General features: G+C 49.8%; 1 protein-coding gene across 1 annotated transcript in view; it reads right to left on the reverse strand.

Annotated features, from left to right (window-relative positions):
* Positions 1–2,168: 2,168 nt before the first annotated feature.
* PDLIM4 (PDZ and LIM domain 4) overlaps positions 2,169–17,429 on the reverse strand; it is a 33,709-nt gene continuing 18,448 nt past the window's right edge. Inside the window, exons 3-7 of the mRNA XM_071758587.1 lie at positions 16,523–16,607; positions 10,643–10,793; positions 7,442–7,609; positions 4,828–4,951; positions 2,169–2,461 (exon numbers count right to left, since the gene is read on the reverse strand). Coding sequence (XP_071614688.1) covers positions 2,257–2,461; positions 4,828–4,951; positions 7,442–7,609; positions 10,643–10,793; positions 16,523–16,607 — 733 coding nt within the window. The 3' untranslated portion in view covers positions 2,169–2,256. The remainder of the gene's footprint in view (positions 2,462–4,827; positions 4,952–7,441; positions 7,610–10,642; positions 10,794–16,522; positions 16,608–17,429) is intronic.

Here is a 17,429-nt window from a genome sequence, read left to right on the forward strand (position 1 = left end):
AGAATTAATATTTACACAGGTTAGAGCACAGACTGACAACCCCAATGCAGCAACCCCCCAAAAATAAAGCAGTGGCACAAAAAGAAGGTGGAAAAAAAAAAAAAAAAAAAAAGTTTGGAAGTGGTGGGAACACCTGGGGAAGCTCAGAAGCTCCCAAACCTTTTTGTTTTTTTGGTTTTTTTCCCATTTTGACCCCACATGCCAAACGTTTTCTGCAGGAAAAAAACATTTTAATTTGGGGGCTTGGAAGAGCACAGACTGACAACCCCAAAAAAATAAAGCAGTGTCAAAAAGGTGGAAAAGAAAAAAGTTTGGAAGCGGTGGGGACGAAGCTCCCAAACCTTTTTGGTTTTTTTGGTTTTTTTCCCATTTTGACCCCAAGTGCCAAACGTTTTCTGGAGGAAAAAACCATTTTCACTTGGGGGCTTGGAAGGTTGGGAAGTGGAGAAAAAAAAAAGTTTGGAAGCAGTGGGAACACCTGGGGAAGCTTCCAAGCTTCCAAAACTTTTTTTTTTTCCCATTTTGACCCCAAGTGCCAAACGTTTTCTGCAGGAAAAAACCATTTTCACTTGGGGGCTTGGAAGAGCACAGACTGACAACCCCAATGCAGCAACACCCCAAAAAATAAAGCAGTGTCAAAAAGGTGAAAAAAAAAAAAAAATTTGGAAGCAGTGGGAACACCTGGGGAAGCTCCCAAACCTTATTTTTTGGTTTTTTTTCCCATTTTGACCCCAAGTGCCAAACGTTTTCTGCAGGAAAAAACCATTTTCACTTGGGGGCTTGGAAGAGCACAGACTGAACCCCAAAAAAATAAAGCAGTGTCAAAAAGGTGAAAAAAAAAAAAAAAAAAAGTTTGGAAGCAGTGGGAACGAAGCTCCCAAACCTTTTTTTTTTTTTCCTTCCAATTTTGACCCCAAGTGCCAAACGTTTTCTCTAGGAAAAAAACATTTTCATCTGGGGGCTTGGAAGAGCACAGACTGACAACCCCCAAAAAATAAAGCAGTGTCAGAAAGGTGAAAAAAACAAACAAACAAAAGGCTTGGGAGCTTCCTCAGCTGTTTTCACCTTTTTGACACTGCTTTATTTTCTTGGGGTTGTCAGTCTGTGCTCTTCCAAGCCCCCAAATGAAAATGGCTTTTTCCTACAGAACGTTTGGCACTTAGGGTCAAAATGGAAAAAAAAAAAAAAAAAAAGTTTGGAAGCAGTGGGGATGAAGCTCCCAAACCTTTTTGTTTTTTCCTTCCTATTTTGACCCCAAGTGCCAAACATTTTCTCTAGGAAAAAACCATTTTCACTTGGGGGCTTGGAAGAGCACAGACTGACAACCCCAAGAAAATAAAGCAGTGTCAAAAAGCAGGTGAAAAAAAAACCACCAAAAGTTTGGAAGCAGTGGGAATGAAGCTCCCAAACCTGTTTTTGTTTTTTTGGGTTTTTTTTTTCCCATTTTGACCCCAAGTGCCAAACGTTTTCTGCAGGAAAAAACCATTTTCACTTGGGGGCTTGGAAGAGCACAGACTGAACCCCAAAAAAATAAAGCAGTGTCAGAAAGGTGAAAAATAAAAAAAAAAAAAGTTTGGAAGCAGTGGGAACGAAGCTCCCAAACCTTTTTTTTTTGGTTTTCTTTTTTGTTTTCCCATTTTGAACCCAAGTGCCAAACATTTTCTCTAGGAAAAAACCATTTTCACTTGGGGGCTTGGAAGAGCACAGACTGACAACCCCCAAAAAATAAAGCAGTGTCAGAAAGGTGAAAAAAAAAAAAAAAAAAAGTTTGGAAGCGGTGGGAACGAAGCTCCCAAACCTTTTTTTTTTTTGTTTTTTCTTCCCATTTTGACCCCAAGTGCCAAACGTTTTCTGTAGGAAAAAACATTTTAATTTGGGGGCTTGGAAGAGCACAGACTGACAACCCCAAAAAAATAAAGCAGTGTCAGAAAGGTGAAAAAAAACAAAAAAAAAAAGGTTTGGGAGCTTCCCCAGCTCCCAGCGGGTTCCCACCGCTTCCAAACTTTTTTCTTTTTTTTTTTTCCCATTTTGACCCCAAGTGCCAAACGTTTTCTCTAGGAAAAAACCATTTTCACTTGGGGGCTTGGAAGAGCACAGACTGACAACCCCCAAAAAATAAAGCGGTGTCAGAAAAACCCATTTTCGCTTGGGGGCTTGGAAGGGGGAGGGGGTTGAGTCGATTCCAACCCCACTGCAGGAGGAGCAGGAGGGGAAGGAGGGGGAGGAGGAGCCCGATGGCTTCTCCAGCGCCGGATTTTAAACCAGTTCCACTTTGGCGTTTGGGTAGACGGCCACCACGTCGTATCCCTCGGGGGGTTTCACCCTCTCCTTGGCGTGTGTCTCGCAGTAGAGCTGCTCCTCGATGAAGAAATAACCCCTCTGCTTGAGGTTCAGCCCGCAGTCAGCGCACATGAAGCACTCGGGGTGGTAAAGTTTGTCCCGGGCTTTGACGATGGTGCCCCTGGAGGAGAGAGGGAGGAAAAGCTGGGAGGAAAGGGGGAAATACGGCTTGTCCTGGAGGAAAAATGTTGGGATGGGGAGGGGAAGGATGGGGAGTGGAGGGAAAAGGTTGGGGAGTGATGGAAAGGGTTGGGGAGTGATGGAAAGGGTTGGGGAGTGATGGAAAGGGTTGGGGAGTAGAGGGAAAGGGTTGGGGAGTAGAGGGAAAGACTTGGGAAGGGAAGGAAAAGGTTGGGGAGTGAAGGAAAGGGTTGGGGAGTAGAGGGAAAGGGTTGGGGAGGGAAGGAAAAGGTTGGGGAGTGGAGAAAAAGGGTTGGGGAGTGAAGGGAAAAGGATGGGAAGTGAAGGAAAAGGATGGGGAGTGAAGGAAAAGGATGGGAAGGGAAGGAAAAGGATGGGGAGTGAAGGAAAAGGATGGGGAGTGAAGGAAAAAGGTTGAGGAGTGAAGGAAAAGGTTGGGAGGTGAAGGAAAAGGTTGGGAAGTGGAGAAAAAAGTTGGGAAGTGAAGGAAAAGGATGGGAAGTGGAGGAAAAGGGTTGGGAAGTGAAGGAAAAGGTGGGGAAGTGAAGGAAAAAGGTTGGGAAGTGGAGGGAAAGGATGGGAAGGGAAGGAAAAGGGTTGGGAAGGGAAGGAAAAGGTTGGGAAGTGGAGGGAAAGGATGGGAAGGGAAGGAAAAGGGTTGGGAAATGAAGGAAAAGGTTGGGAAGGGAAGGAAAAGGTTGGGAAGGGAAGGAAAAGGGTTGGGAAGGGAAGGAAAAGGGTTGGGAAGGGAAGGAAAAGGTTGGGGAGTGGAGGAAAAGGGTTGGGAAGGGAAGGAAAAGGTTGGGAAGGGAAGGAAAAGGGTGGGAAGGGAAGGAAAAGGTTGGGAAGGGAAGGAAAAGGGTTGGAAAGGGAAGGAAAAAGTTGGGAAGGGAAGGAAAAGGGTGGGAAGGGAAGGAAAAGGGTTGGAAAGGGAAAGAAAAGGTTGGGAAGGGAAGGAAAAGGTGTTCTCAGCCTGGGGCTTGGAGGTGAGACCCTTGGAGCATCCCTTGAGAACCTGGTCAGGGGTGTTGGGGGAGAAATGAGGAGAAAGGAGGAATTGGAAGGAAAAAAAGAAAACCCAACACCCAGATTGCCCCAAATCAGAGCCAAGAGCCAGCTGTGGAGAGGAACTCTTAAAAAAAAAAAAAAACCCACAAAAAACCAAAACAACCAAAAAACAAACAAAAAACCCCCAAAACCCAACCAACCAAAAAAATAACCCCACAGACCTCTTCAACTTAACCCTGAAGGCAGCAAATCAGTGCCCAAAGAGTCCCCAGGCAGCTCCTGTGGCAAACCAGGCAGAACCCAGCCCTGAGATTCCCCCAAAAGGGCCAATCCCAGGCACACTTCTCAACTCCAGCTTTATAGATGGATAGATTAGGAAAACCCAAAAAGGGGTTGCAGGTGTTTTGAGTTAAATTCCGAGTCCCAGACCATGGTGGGCTGGAAGGGAACTTGAAGAACATCAAGTTCTACCCACCCTGCCATGGGCAGGGACACCTCCCCCAGCCCAGCCTGCTCCAAGCCCCATCCAAGCTGGGCTGGAACAGGGATGGAGCAGCCACAGCTCCTCTGGGAAACCTGGGTTGGGGTCTCAGCATCCTCAAATTAAAGAATTTCTTCCTAATGCCCAACCTAAATCTCCCCTCTTCCAGATTAAATCCATTCCCCTTTGTCCTAACTCTCCATCCCTTTGTCCTACCCCTCCATCCCTTTGTCCTGCCTCTCCATCCCTTTGTCCCACCCCTCCATCCCTTTCTCCCACCCCTCCATCCCTTTCTCCCACCCCTCCATCCCTTTCTCCCACCCCTCCATCCCTTTCTCCCACCCCTCCATCCCTTTGTCCTACCCCTCCATCCCTTTGTCCTACCCCTCCATCCCTTTGTCCTACCTCTTCATCCCTTTCTCCCACCCCTCCATCCCTTTCTCCCACCCCTCCATCCCTTTGTCCCACCCCCTCCATCCCTTTGTCCTACCCCTCCATCCCTTTCTCCCACCCCTCCATCCCTTTCTCCCACCCCTCCATCCCTTTGTCCTACCTCTCCATCCCTTTGTCCTACCCCTCCATCCCTTTGTCCTACCCCTCCATCCCTTTCTCCCCCCCCTCCATCCCTTTGTCCCAAGTCCCTCCCCAGCTTTCCTGGATCCCCTTTAGTGCTTTAAGGTCTCCCTGGAGACCCCCAGGAGTCTCCAACCCCCTCGCCCTGCCTCTTCCATCCTTCCCACCATCTCCACGCCCTTCCTGGGAATTCCACCATCAATCCCAAGCCCTGATGCCTGGCAGGAGCCCTTCCCCAGCCCATCCCCGTGGTGTCAGGGTGCCCAAGCAGCCCTGGGACTCACACGATGCCATTCCCACAGCGGGTGCACTCGGGGAGCAGCTGCAGCCCAGGGATGGCACTGCCCAACTTGGAGCCTGCAGCTTTGATGTTCCGGGGGTTGCTCAGCCTCTCCAGTTGTTTCTCACCTGCCAAGAAGGTTTGGAGAGACCCAAATTGACAACTTGGCCTCTCAGGGCTCAGGTTTCATCCCCCTGAAGCTCCCCAGCAAAGGAGATCTGGGTGGTGGAGAGTTGGTTGCTCCGAAGTTTTTCTGCTAATGGAGTTGGGAAATGTGTGGCTGGACCTGTTTGGATGCCAGGGAAAAGTTGTTTTCCATGAGGGGAGTGGGAAAAATGGCACAAGTTGCCCAGGGAAGTGGTTGAGGGTCCCTGCTCAGTGCAGGGGGTTGGACTGGGTGACTTTTGGAGGTCCCTTCCAACCCAAATCGTTCTGATTCCATCATTTTGCAGAACCTGAGGAGTCCCCTGTATCTCAGTGCCCTGGTGCTGGCTCTTTTGGGTTGAATTTGAACATGCAAGAGGCTTGGGGGTTTAGAATGAACCCTTTTATTTCTTGAAATAGACTTCAGGCTCATTAACTCCAGAAAACCTCTTAGAGATGGTGATTAATGGCCCAGGCTGCCCAGGGAGGTGGTTGGACATCCCTGGAGATGTTCAAGGGGAGGCTCTGAGCACCCTGACCTGGGTGAGGGTCCCTGCTGACTGAAAAGGGTTGGATTGGGGGATTTTTAGGGGTCCCTCCCAACCCAAATCACTCCCTGATTCTGTGCTTTAAGAGCCTGAACCAGTGCTGTCCCTGGCTGGAGCTGCAGAGCTCATCCTTCCCATTCCAAGGGCACTGATGGGAGATGGTTCCCAGGGAGGGATTAGATTGGATATCAGGAATTTCTTCCCCCAGGCTGCCCAGGGCAGTGGGGAATCCCTGGAGAGGTTTCACAGCTGTGTGGGTGAGGGCCAGCCATGGGTTGGTTGGTGGTGGCCTTGGCAAGGTTGGGTTAATGGTTGGACCTGATGATCTTAAAAGTCTTTTCCAGCCCAAATAATTCCCTGGGGCTGTGGTTTTAGGACTGCTGAGATTCCTCCAGGCTCCAGCACAAAGTGCTGCTCCTCAAGGGTGCAGGATGGGGCTGGCAAGGCTGAAAAAAAACCCCATTTCTCCCAGCAGAAACCCCTTCCATATCAACCCAGCCCTTGTCTGGGACACTCAGCTCCTCAGGAGAGGAGATCTTGACTGTAAAAGGACAAGACCCAGCAGGTCCAGGCTAAAAATGTGTTATTTTAGGCTCTAAGCAGCAAGGAGCAGGGTGGGAGGTGTAAGAGCTGGCAGGAACATTCCTGGGGTTTCATCCCTGCTGAGACCTCCCAGAGCTTCCTGCCAGGAGAGTTCCTTGCACTTCATTTCTCATCCCTGGAGAAATAAACACCCCGGGGGCTGGAAGGACCCAGGCATGAGCAAGAGGGATATAAAAGCCCCTGACAACACTTTCCTCCCCCCCTCTCTCCCCAGCAGAATTCATTGGGATTCCCTTGGATGGATTTGCCTCCTAATTCCCTTTTCCCAACCAGGAGACCCAGGGGTGCAGCTGATGGGAAAGCTGCTGCTTGCTCCCTGGGAAGGACTTGAAGGAACACCTGGAATTTGTCATTTCCAGGGGTTTCTCCTCCCAGCTCCAATATTTACCTCCCCCTCCCCACCCCTTTTCCAAGGCTGATCCCACCCCTGCTTTGCAAACACTCCTCAGACAATTCCAGCTGGAGGGAGAAGCTACTTGGGATGCTGCTGCTTGGGAAGCAAGGAGCCATCCCCCCTCCTAGCCTAAAAAGAGGATTTTTCCACCTTTTTGTAGGCAGAGGAATTGATGTCATTGGTTTTTCCCATAAAAGCTGAACTCCTGGATTCCCACCCTGGGAGGGGAGCAGAAGGAAAAACCTTGCCCTGAAGTGAAACCTGAAAACTGGGACAGAAAAAGCCCCAGTGGGCTGAAGGTGGATGAAAAGCAGCTGAGCTGGGGAGTTTGGGGATCCCATTACTGCAGGCTTGGAGTTGGCTCCTGCCCATCCTAATGACCCAAGGCAGGAAGCTGAGAAGTGAGCCAGGAGCTCCTCAGCTTCATCCCTGCCACATCCTTCTGCAAATGCCATTCCCTTCACCAGACCTGAGCTTCCCCACTGCTGAGACCTTTTTATCCTCCCCCCCTCCTCATTATTAAACCTCTGCATTTCATCAGCCACATCAGGACAGCAGCTGGAGCCCCTGGAAAATCCACCTTTCCCACAACAGCTCAAATCAGCCACAACTTTTGTTAAAATCCATCCCCCCCCCACCCCCCCCCAGATGCTTGGGCTGGAGCACCCCAAACCCTGATTTGAAAGCTGCCACCTGGGAGGGGGGGATCCCAGCACTGAACTGGGAAAATGCCAAAGAGCTGAGGAGCAAACCCATCACACCAGAGGCTCAGAACCTCCAGAACCTTTTGGACCTTCAGCAAGGGAAGGAGGAGGTGCTGAAGCCTCCAGCAGCACTTTAGGGGGTTTAAACCCTGGAGGGGTGTGGAGGAGCAGCCCTGGTGATGGGGAGGTGTCCCCTGGGTGTCCCCTGGGTGTCCCCATCCTTACCATTCTCCCCAGCCTCCAACATTCCCTGCAGGTACCGAAAGGATCCGGATTGTTTGGGTTCTGAAATGGGTTTTTCATAATCCTGAAGCATCTTGTAGACATCTGACTCCACATCAATCCCATTCCTGTTCCTGGGGAGAGACTTGAAGGGGTCGAGGCTGTTTTGGGAAAAAAAAAAAAAAAAAAAAAAAAAGCAAGAAATTGTGGAGTCCAACAGAACCTGCTGGCCCAGAGAGGGGAGGTTCTGAAACCCACAGGTCCAACCCAACAGTTCTCTGTTCCCATGGCTTTTCCTGCCTGGAAGGACATCTCTCCCAGGAACAGCCCTTCCACTTGGGAAGTCAAACTTGGTCCTTGTTGGGATGAAGCAACCCAGCTGGAGCTGGCCCAGCCACCAGGGAAGAGGCCAGCTGCTCCCAGGCACTGGGAATTGTTCTGCCACACATGGGATTTATTGGAAAAAAAATAAATAAATGGGTAAACCAATGTGTTTCATTAATTACACTGGGCCTGGGGACCCACCCAGCCCTGCAGAGGCATCTGGAAGGGGAAGAGTGGGTGGGGGTACCAGGTCACCCCCTCCCCACCCACAGAAATCAAGGTTGCTGGAAGGGAAAACATTAAAAAAAAATGAAAATAATGCATTTGCCAGCCAGAATCAATGTCTTAAATGTGAAAACCCCTTAACAGGGCTACTGGGCCCTGGGGACAGGCCAGGGGAACCACCCCAGCACCCTCCACCCAACCCTGGGGCTGCTCCTTGGGCAGCTGAGCAGGACACAACAAAAGCAGTGATTTCACCCATTATTCCAGCTCATTCCACACCTGAGTCTGGAATCCAAAATATTCTGGGTGCTGTTTTTAAGTCTCCTGCTGAGGAGAGACAACTCCAGGGGCTCAGCAGAGCTCAGGGTCACTATAAACCCAACAGTGAGAGCCCTGAGCCCCAGCAGACACATTTCTGGCCACTGTCTGACTCCTTTTCTCCACCAGCATCATATTCCTGTCTGCTTAAAAAGAAAGAAAATCCATTTTCCAAGCAAAAGCCAAAGCTCTCTTTTCTGGGAGTGACCCACCAGCTTCTCCCATGGCTTCAGCCTCTGGAGAGAAGGGAGAGGGGGTGCTGAGGATCCATCCCTGAGACCTCCAGCTCTACAAATCCAGACATTTCCAGGTTTTGACCAGCCCAGCCCCATCGAGCTGAAATTCCAGGAGAACATTCTGACCCAGTTCTGCTCCAACACCCAAGTCAAGCTCCCAGCTCTTGGCTCACACATGGGCAACATCAGATTTTGCTCTTGATTTTTTGTGCTTCTCCTCTTTCCAGCTGCATCAACATCCCTGGGGTTCTCCCTTTTCCAAGGGGATGAACATCCCTGGGGTTCTCCTCCTTCCCAACACATGAACATCCCTGTAGTTCTCCTCTTTCCAAGGGGATGAACATCCCTGGGGTTCTCCTCCTTCCAACTGGATGAACATCCCCAGGGTTCTCCTTTTTCCAAGAGGATGAACATCCCTGGGGTTCTCCTCCTTCCCAACACATCAACATCCCTGTAGTTCTCCTCTTTCCAAGGGGATGAACATCCCTGGGGTTCTCCTCTTTCCAAGGGGATGATCACCCCTGTGGTTCTCCTTTTTCCAAGAGGATGAACATCCCTGGGGTTCTCCTTTTTCCAAGAGGATTACCATCCCTGGGGTTCTCCTTTTTTCCAGCCCATCCCTGGGGCAGCACAGGGAGCAGCCTGGCTCACAGCATCACTGAAACAGGGACTGGTGGAGGCACAGAGTTGCCCAGCTAAAAAAAAAATGCTCTTTTTTTCCCCTCTTTGTGCTCCACACCAGGCCTGATTTTTCTTGCAGAATATTTTGCCAGTCTGGAGGAGCATAAATCAGCAGCAGGCAAGCCATGGGAAAGCCTCACAGCCCACAACCTGGCCCCTCTCAAAGCCTGACTGATCCATCCAAACTCTTCTTGGCTCCACAAAAGCCTTTTCTTTCCTACCAGCATTATTTATTTCCCAGCCTCCCAGACAGCTGCAGATTGAGCAGATTTGACTTTAATAAACATCCCAAGTTTACTGGGGTTCAGTTTCTCTGCTGGAGATCCCTCCAGTGCTTGCTCTGGGGGCAGGGGGGGTGCAAGCCCAGCTCCAAGAAGGGCAAACCCCTTCCCTTCCACCCTGCCTTGAATTTTTTTACATTCCTACATTCCTATATATTTGAAAATGCCTCTATTTTTGAAAATTAGGGTCCTCATGTCTGTGCCACTCCCTGGCACCAATCCCAGCCTGGGCACTGGCTCTGATGCCACTCATCCCCCTCCCCTCCTCACCAACTGGAAAGCTCTTCTCTGGACCTGGAAAACCAGGACCTCCACCCCCTCCAGGATGAAGGGTTGGACATTGCACCTCCAGCAGCTGAACTTCAGCACCAGAAGCTTAAATTCAGCCTCGTGCTGGCTGCATACACACACATAACCTTTTTTTTTTTTCTTCTCCAGAATTCAGCATCTCCAAACCACCTTGTGTTTTGTTGTTGGTTTGTTTGTTGGGTGTTTGGGTTTTTTTTTCTCCCATTTACATTTAACTGGCACAGCAGGAGGAGAATGTCTGGAGCCTTGGGACTCGCCCAGCATCCCTGGAGCTCCCAGAACCCACCCAGAATTTCTCTCTGGAGCTCCAAGAACCCACCCAGCATCTCAGAGCTCCAAGAGTTCTGGGACCATCCCAGCATCTCTGGATTTCCAGGAGTTCTGGAACCATCCCAGCATCCCTGGACCTCCAGGAACTCACCCAGAATTTATCTCTGGAGCTCCAAGAACTCACCCAGAATTTATCTCTGGAGCTCCAAGAACCCACACAGCATCTCTGGATTTCCAGGACTTCTGGGGCCATCCCAGCATCTCTGGATCTCCAGGAGTTCTGGGACCATCCCAGCATCTCTGGATTTCCAGGAGTTCTGGAACCATCCCAGCATCCCTGGACCTCCAGGAACCCACCCAGAATTTCTCTCTGGAGCTCCAAGAACCCACCCAGCATCTCAGAGCTCCAAGAGTTCTGTGACCATCCCAGCATCTCTGGATCTCCAGGAGCTCTGGGACCATCCCAGCATCTCCAGAGCTCCAGGAAGATCCCAACCTCAACTCACAGCCCTGAAACTGAGTTTTCAAGACCCCCCAGTCTGGTCCTACCCGGTGGGGGGGAGCAATGTGGAGCCCACTGAGCTGGGCTGGCAGCACCGACTCGGAGCCGCTGGTCCCGTGGAGCCGGGGGGGGTGAGGGTGCTGCATGCTCAGCATCTGCTGCTTGTCCAGGGGGGGCATTGATCTCCGGGCCTGGGCAGGTCCATTGTCCTGGAGGAGAAGGAAAAACAGGAGGAGAAAAACCCCCATGAGATGCTGGGATCCCGAGGAGCACACGGTGGGAGAGTTGGGATGCGCGGTTTGCGGAGCTCAGGGTTTAGAGAGGGGGAAAAAAAAAAAAGGGGGAAAATTAAATTAAAGGGGGGAAATAGGGAAAATGGAGACAGGCAGCAGGAAAAGGGACACTGAGGCTCAACCTGCAGTAAAATCCTGCTGGATCTAGGCTGGCCCACCCAAGGAACCTGCCTGCTTCTCCACTTGGCAGCTGCCAACTTCTCTGCTCTTGCTCTCCCATAAAAGCCTCGTTGCTCTTTCTGCCACAGAAGGGCTGGGAATCTGCTGCTCATTTTGGGTCCCAGCCCTCCAGGAGCATCTCTGGGTCCCCTGACATCAGCCCAACCCCTCCTCATCCCCATTCTGAGCAGAACAGGATAAATCCCCAGCTCTGCAGCCACGCTGGGCAAGCTCTGCAGCCAAGGGGCCAACCCAAGGATTTTCATTTACATTCATCCACCAAGATCTGTGTTCTTTTTTTGTTTGGTTTTTTGGTTTTTTTGGAGGTTTTCTCTCCAAATAAGTCATGAACAGTGTGAGAAACAACCCCCTTGGTCAAGGCTTTAGCTTGGCCTCCCTACTTTTTCTTGCTTTTTAAGACCCTGAGGAGAACCACGGAAATCTTGGTGTGGCCTCAAGTCAGGAACTTCATTAAAACAACTTTTCCAGATTCTTTTCCCTCTATAAAACATTACCTATGTGTTGTTTTTTTTTTTTTTTCCCCAGGGCTTTGTTAGACACCTGGAGCACACCCATAAATCCAGCAGTACCTCCAGGTCACCCCAGCCAGGCTGGAGACTGATGGGACAAACAGATGCTTGGGGCTGTTTAATCTGATTTTATCTATTTAATAGGGTGTCACCTGCTTCAGGACAGACCCTCAGCAGCTCCTCAAGCAGCCCAAACCTCAGGCAAGAACCAAGGAGAAAAAGAAAATTATGTCCCATAACAACTGGCCAAGTGCAGATTGCAGGGCTCCCCCCCCCAGGTTTGCTTGGGACTGAAATAATCCAATAAATAATAATTGGAACCAAATGGTGAGCACTGGGGCATGGCAGAAAACCCTCCTGCTCCCTGTGAAAAGGAAAGAAAAAGAGAAATAAAAACCAGATCCTGCTGGAAAAAGAACTCCAAAGTCCAACCCTCCAGCTCTTCCTGAGGCAAAAGCCCCATTGATAAAAAAAGATCCTCACCAGGAGCTGCCTTGGAGATTTTGGTTGGTTTGGTTTTTCTTTTTTTTCTTTCTTTTTTTTTTTTCCTGCCACCAGCTGAAAATCTGCAGATTTGGGCAAAGTCCCAGCACTTCCCCCATCTCAGCTGCCACCCCTGAGCCCTCTCAGCTCTGCTCCTTCCACACACACGTGGGGAAAAAGCTGCTGCCAACATAAAAGACTTTAAATTCCCTATTAAAAAAAAAAAAAAAAGGGAAAATCCCCCCCAAAAAGAGGAATTTTGCTGCCAGGAACAGTATCTTTTTAACTGCTCCCTCATTTCTGTTCTTTAAAAATTAAGCAAAGACACAACCAGGTTTCCAATCTCTACATTTTACATGATTATTATTTCAAGGGAAATAAAGAAAACTTTTCCAACCTTGATACAGTGAGGTCCATCAAGGTTTTTAACCCATTTTGGGGTAAAAAAGCCCACGTGAGCCACAGTCATCCTTTCAAAAAAAAAGCCCTAATTCTACTTAATTTTCTGACTCCAGCTGAAGGAATTTTCTCCATGCAACAAGCAAAGGGATGGAGCTCAAATGCTTTTCACAGGACACGTGGTTTCCAGTTTCAGGAAACATCTCAGGGAGCAGGAACAGAAAATTTGGAGAGAAACAGAACCTCCTGTGGGGCTCTGCCAAAGCTCCCACTGATGGAGATGAGGGATTTGCAAGGGGGTGATGCTCACCAGCCCCCAAAAAACACCTTCACCCCCCCAGGAGAAGCCAGAGCCCTCCTGGGACTTCAGGAGGGACTCAAACTTCAAGGCTGCACTTCCAGGTCCCTGTAAGGTCCTCCAAAAATCCACAGCCCTGGAAAAAACTTCCCAATAAATGACTGAAATGTGTTTCCCATTCTGCCTGCTCCAGCCTGGGGGATGTGTTAATAACATCAGCAGGTCAGGGGGTGGTTACAGAGGACAGAGGAGGGCTTTGTACAAATAAAATGGGTTTATTGCTATTTTGGAGACCTCCTGACTTCTCCCAACACCCTGGGGGCAAAGCTCTGCAGATGGGGGATGGGGGAAGGAACCCTAAAAACTCTGAGTTAGGGGTGAGCATCTCCAGCTCCCACAGCCCTACAACCACCTCACTCACACCTAAGCAGAGGGAATGTTTTAGAAATCCCAGAAGAAATCACATCCTGTGTTTAACTTCCAGCCATCCAGGACAACCCTGATGACCACAAATAGAAACACCAGGGAAACATCAAAAGTTTGGGTTGGAAGGGACCTTCAGGAACATCTCATCCCAACCTCCCCCAGCCCAGGTTGCTCCAAGCCCCATCCAACCTGGGCTGGAACAGGGATGGAGCAGCCACAGCTCCTCTGGGAATCCTGTTGCCCTCAAATTAAAGAATTTCCTCCTAATATCCCACCTAAACCTCCTCTCTTCCAGTTTGAAGCCATCACCCCTCATCCCATCACTTCACACCCTTGTGAAAAGTCCCCCTTGCCAGCTGAGCACCCAGCCCCAGCCAAGCTCCATGACATTCCAAACCCTAGGATAGATTTTTCTCTCTGCTTCAGTGTCCAGAGTCCCTTTTCCACCTCTGGAGCCCCCAGGGCTGGCACAGGGGAGCATCTCCCAGCTCAGGAACCCAACTGGGGCTTCTGCTGGGTGCATCCCCATGCTGGAAAACATCCTCTACAGGGGGGTGGGGGATGGAAAAACCCCACAAAAATCATCACAACAAATATCCCAGCAGGTCACACCAATGCCTGCAAAGAGGAATTCATCCAGCAAGGAAAAATGAACCAGGAGGAGTTATTTTTCCCCAGTGGAGAACAAACCAGCCAGGGACTGGGGAGCTGCCAGACAAACACTGGGTATTTCTGAGCACACAGGCAGGCAGGTTCCTTTCCTGTGGTAACAGAGGCCCCACTGAAACTGATGTTATCAAGTCAAACAACACAGTGTGTATCTGCTTTCACTCTGCAGCCAACAGCATCTCCTGTTTTCTCCTCCATCCACTCCCACTGATAATATTTCAGCTCCTCTTCCCTAGGAACAAACCATTCCGAGTCAAGAAAACATCACTTTGAAGTCTCCACTCCCATTTATTTTTTTCCCCCTTGACCCTAAGATGTTTTTTTCCTCTTTCATACACCAGGATTACAGAAGGTCACCTAAGAAAGGTGCTGATTTACCCAACAAAGGTGCTGATTTCCCCAAGAGCTCCACAGAGGATTTCACACCCAAGCTCACAGCAGCACCGAGAAAATTCCTGCTCTTTCAAACCATTCAATATTACAGCACAGGGAAAAAAAAGACCAACCAACAGCAAAAAACAAAACAAACAAACAAAAAACCAAAGAGAACTCGGCTATAATCTCCTCAGCCAGTAAATCAGCTCAGCAGAACTTGGGTGGTGAGCAAATCCCTGATATCTGGGTGTGAAATGCAGCCCGAGCATCCTCGGCGCGAGGCTGACGACAGCGGCCGTCAGGACCTGGCATGTTCCATGTTCCTGCTCTGCAATCAGCCCTAAACCAACAGGCTGGGAGCTCCCCTGGGGCAGGAACGTGGGGCCCCTGCCAGGGAATTAGCTCAGCCTTTGTTTTCCCAAAAGAAAGAGGCAGATGTTGGCCTGGTCCCCGTGCCCCGTGCCCGCGCAGGAGGGAGAACCTGGGAAGAGCTCCCAGGAGCAGCCCTGGTTCATCCCAGCCAGGGAAGAAGGGAGCTTGGTCACCTTGGGAAAGAAAATTCCACCCCTCCAGCAAGGAGGTTTTAACCCCCAGGTGACAGAATTCAGTGTGGTCTGTGGCACTGGTGGTTTTGCAAGGACATCTCTGGAGGGTTCTTGCACAACACCATCCCCTGAGAACTGGAAAGGAACCCTGTGAGCCAACTGATCTCCTGAGGAGTCCTGCACCCTTTAATTAAAAGGTGTAATGATCATCTACTGAGGCCAGAAAATAAATATGACAACACATCAGGCATTTTTAAAGCTGCTAAAAATCAGTGGTAAGGGACAAGCTGCTCTTCTCCCCTTCTCCCTGCTCTGCTGGGGGACACCACTGCTGTGCCCAGAGTGGGGACACCAGAAGCTCAGATCCCCACCTGAAGCCAAATATGACTTTTTTTCTTTATTTTTTTTTTATTAGGAGCAACTCTGAGCAGTAGAGCAGCCTGACACTACTCTGAGGCTCTGAGATCAGGGCAGATACAAGAGGAGGGGAGCTCAGAGGATGGATTTTGAGCCAAGCTTTTACTTGACCACAAATCTGATTCCCCAACTTCTCTCCAGGGAAGGAATGAACCAAGCCCAGGTCCTGGCAGTGCTCCTGGAGGACTCCAACCACAAGCAGGATCTCTGCTGATGGTCCAAGCCAGAGGACACCTGTGATAAGGCAGAGGATGGGGACAACCAACTTGGTTCAGGGAAGGAGAAGACTCAACCAGCACGAGGATGCTCCCACTGGCAGCTCCTTCACCTCCTTTCTGAGGAACCCAAAAACCCATTAAGCAAGAGGAGATGGGGACCCAGCCATGAAAAAAGGCAGAAATTACCTGCTCAGACACCTCTCAGCCCCCTGCCACAAACACATCTGCTCTCCCCACCCAAAACTCAGTCCCAGTGCAGGTCTGAATCCAGGGAAATCCATCCCTCCCCTCCCCTCCCCTCATCCTACTCTCTGTAGCTGCCTAATTTTTAAGCAGATCCATATGGAACAGACATTAAGAGTCAAATTCAAATCCAATCTGCATTAAGCCTCCAGAAATGTTGTATCTGGCAGGGAGGCTGCTGCACATTTGGTCCTTATTTCATGTTATTCACAGGGGTTTGGGGCACATCAAAGTCTATTAAGGCAAAATATCTGTCAGAACAGATTGCTGGGACTGATGAATGAACAGACCCAGCCAGGACTCCAAGCTCACACATCCCCCTGCTCCAGAAGGGGAGGAAAGCTCAGAAGCCCCACAAGGACCCCCTGTCCCCATCATTTGGGGAGGTCCCTGCTGCCAGGGCCCCCTCCCCACTTCCCAAAGGGAAAGCAGAGCACCACCCTTCACAGAAAGAGGGGAACCCACTAAAAATAATCACCCAGCACCCCATGAAGTCAGGATGAGGAGGGTGATGGGTTCTGGAAGCAGCTGAGATGAAGACTTTCTGGCCAAGGGAGGTGGGAGCAGATCCCAGGGCTCCACCATGAAGAATACTGCCCAAGCCTTACTGCAGGTGTCTTCTGGCTTGCTGGATGGGTTCTGATCCTGGGGGATTCCCCCTGAAAAACCCAACCCAACCCCACGAGGGTCTGGACAAGCTCAGGGCTCTGCTTCCCCACAGCAAGACCTGAGCAGGAAAGTTTAACAAAAGTGATGCCTTCAAACACAGGGACTCCTCCACCTCTGGGAGAAGGGCAGGAAGAGCAGAGGGCTTCCCAGAAGGCAGAAATGGATCTGCTCTGCTCCCAGAACCAGCTGGAGGTCCAGGTTGCTGCTCTCCTACCTGGGGTTCTGGCTCAACGTTGATCCGGTACGCCTGAGCTTTCCCATCTTCCAGGAGAGGGGGTGACCAGCTCCTCCCTTCAGCTCTGCAAGGGGAAAAAAAAAAAAAAAAAGTCATAAACTCAACTTAAATGGCTTTAAAAAAATAAAATTGCTTAAAAAAAAAATTGCTTAAAAAAAAAACCACAACAAAAAAGCCCCCACCAAATCCGAAACCAAACAAATGAAAAACCAAAGTAAACCCAAACCAACAAAACCTTCAGACATCTTTAAAGCAAATAAACCCCCCAATATCTATATATCTATATCTATATCTATAGGCCTGCCAGGGAATGAAGATATACATGATTAAAACATGATATACATGATTAAAATGACCCTCAGGAATGACCCTGTGGTCAATAAAGAAGATGCCAGTCCCAAGGTATTAAAACCCTGCAGCCCAAACCCACTCCTGAACAACTTTGTGTGGAGTTCAGGACTGAAACTGATTTCAGATGAAGAAAGCAGCAGCCAGGCTGGTGGGGGGGTTTGGTTTGCACATTCCTGGCTTTGCCCCTTGATTCTGAATCCTGGGATTTATTGTGATGCATCCTCAGGTGGACTCTGCCCCTGCCACACTCAGCTTGAGTTTAATTATCTGCAGAGGTTGGAAAAAGAAGGGGTTTGAACCCCACCACAGAGGAAAGCAAAAAAAGCTTTTTTGGGACACAGAAGGAGGCTCCTTTTTTTCCCCAGGACCTGCAGGGCCACCCCAAGCCACCCTTCAGGCTACCAACACTCAGGGCTTTGTGTTTAGGCAACAGGAAAAAAAAGAACAAAAAACCAAAATAAACCTCCTCACACTTCTCTAACCTGCTGGGTGAGAAATCAGATGTTCCAAGTCCTTGAATTTCCAGCTGAAGGAT

The sequence above is a fragment of the Heliangelus exortis genome, chromosome 15, assembly GCF_036169615.1.
Source record: "Heliangelus exortis chromosome 15, bHelExo1.hap1, whole genome shotgun sequence".
Lineage (NCBI taxonomy): Eukaryota > Metazoa > Chordata > Aves > Apodiformes > Trochilidae > Heliangelus > Heliangelus exortis.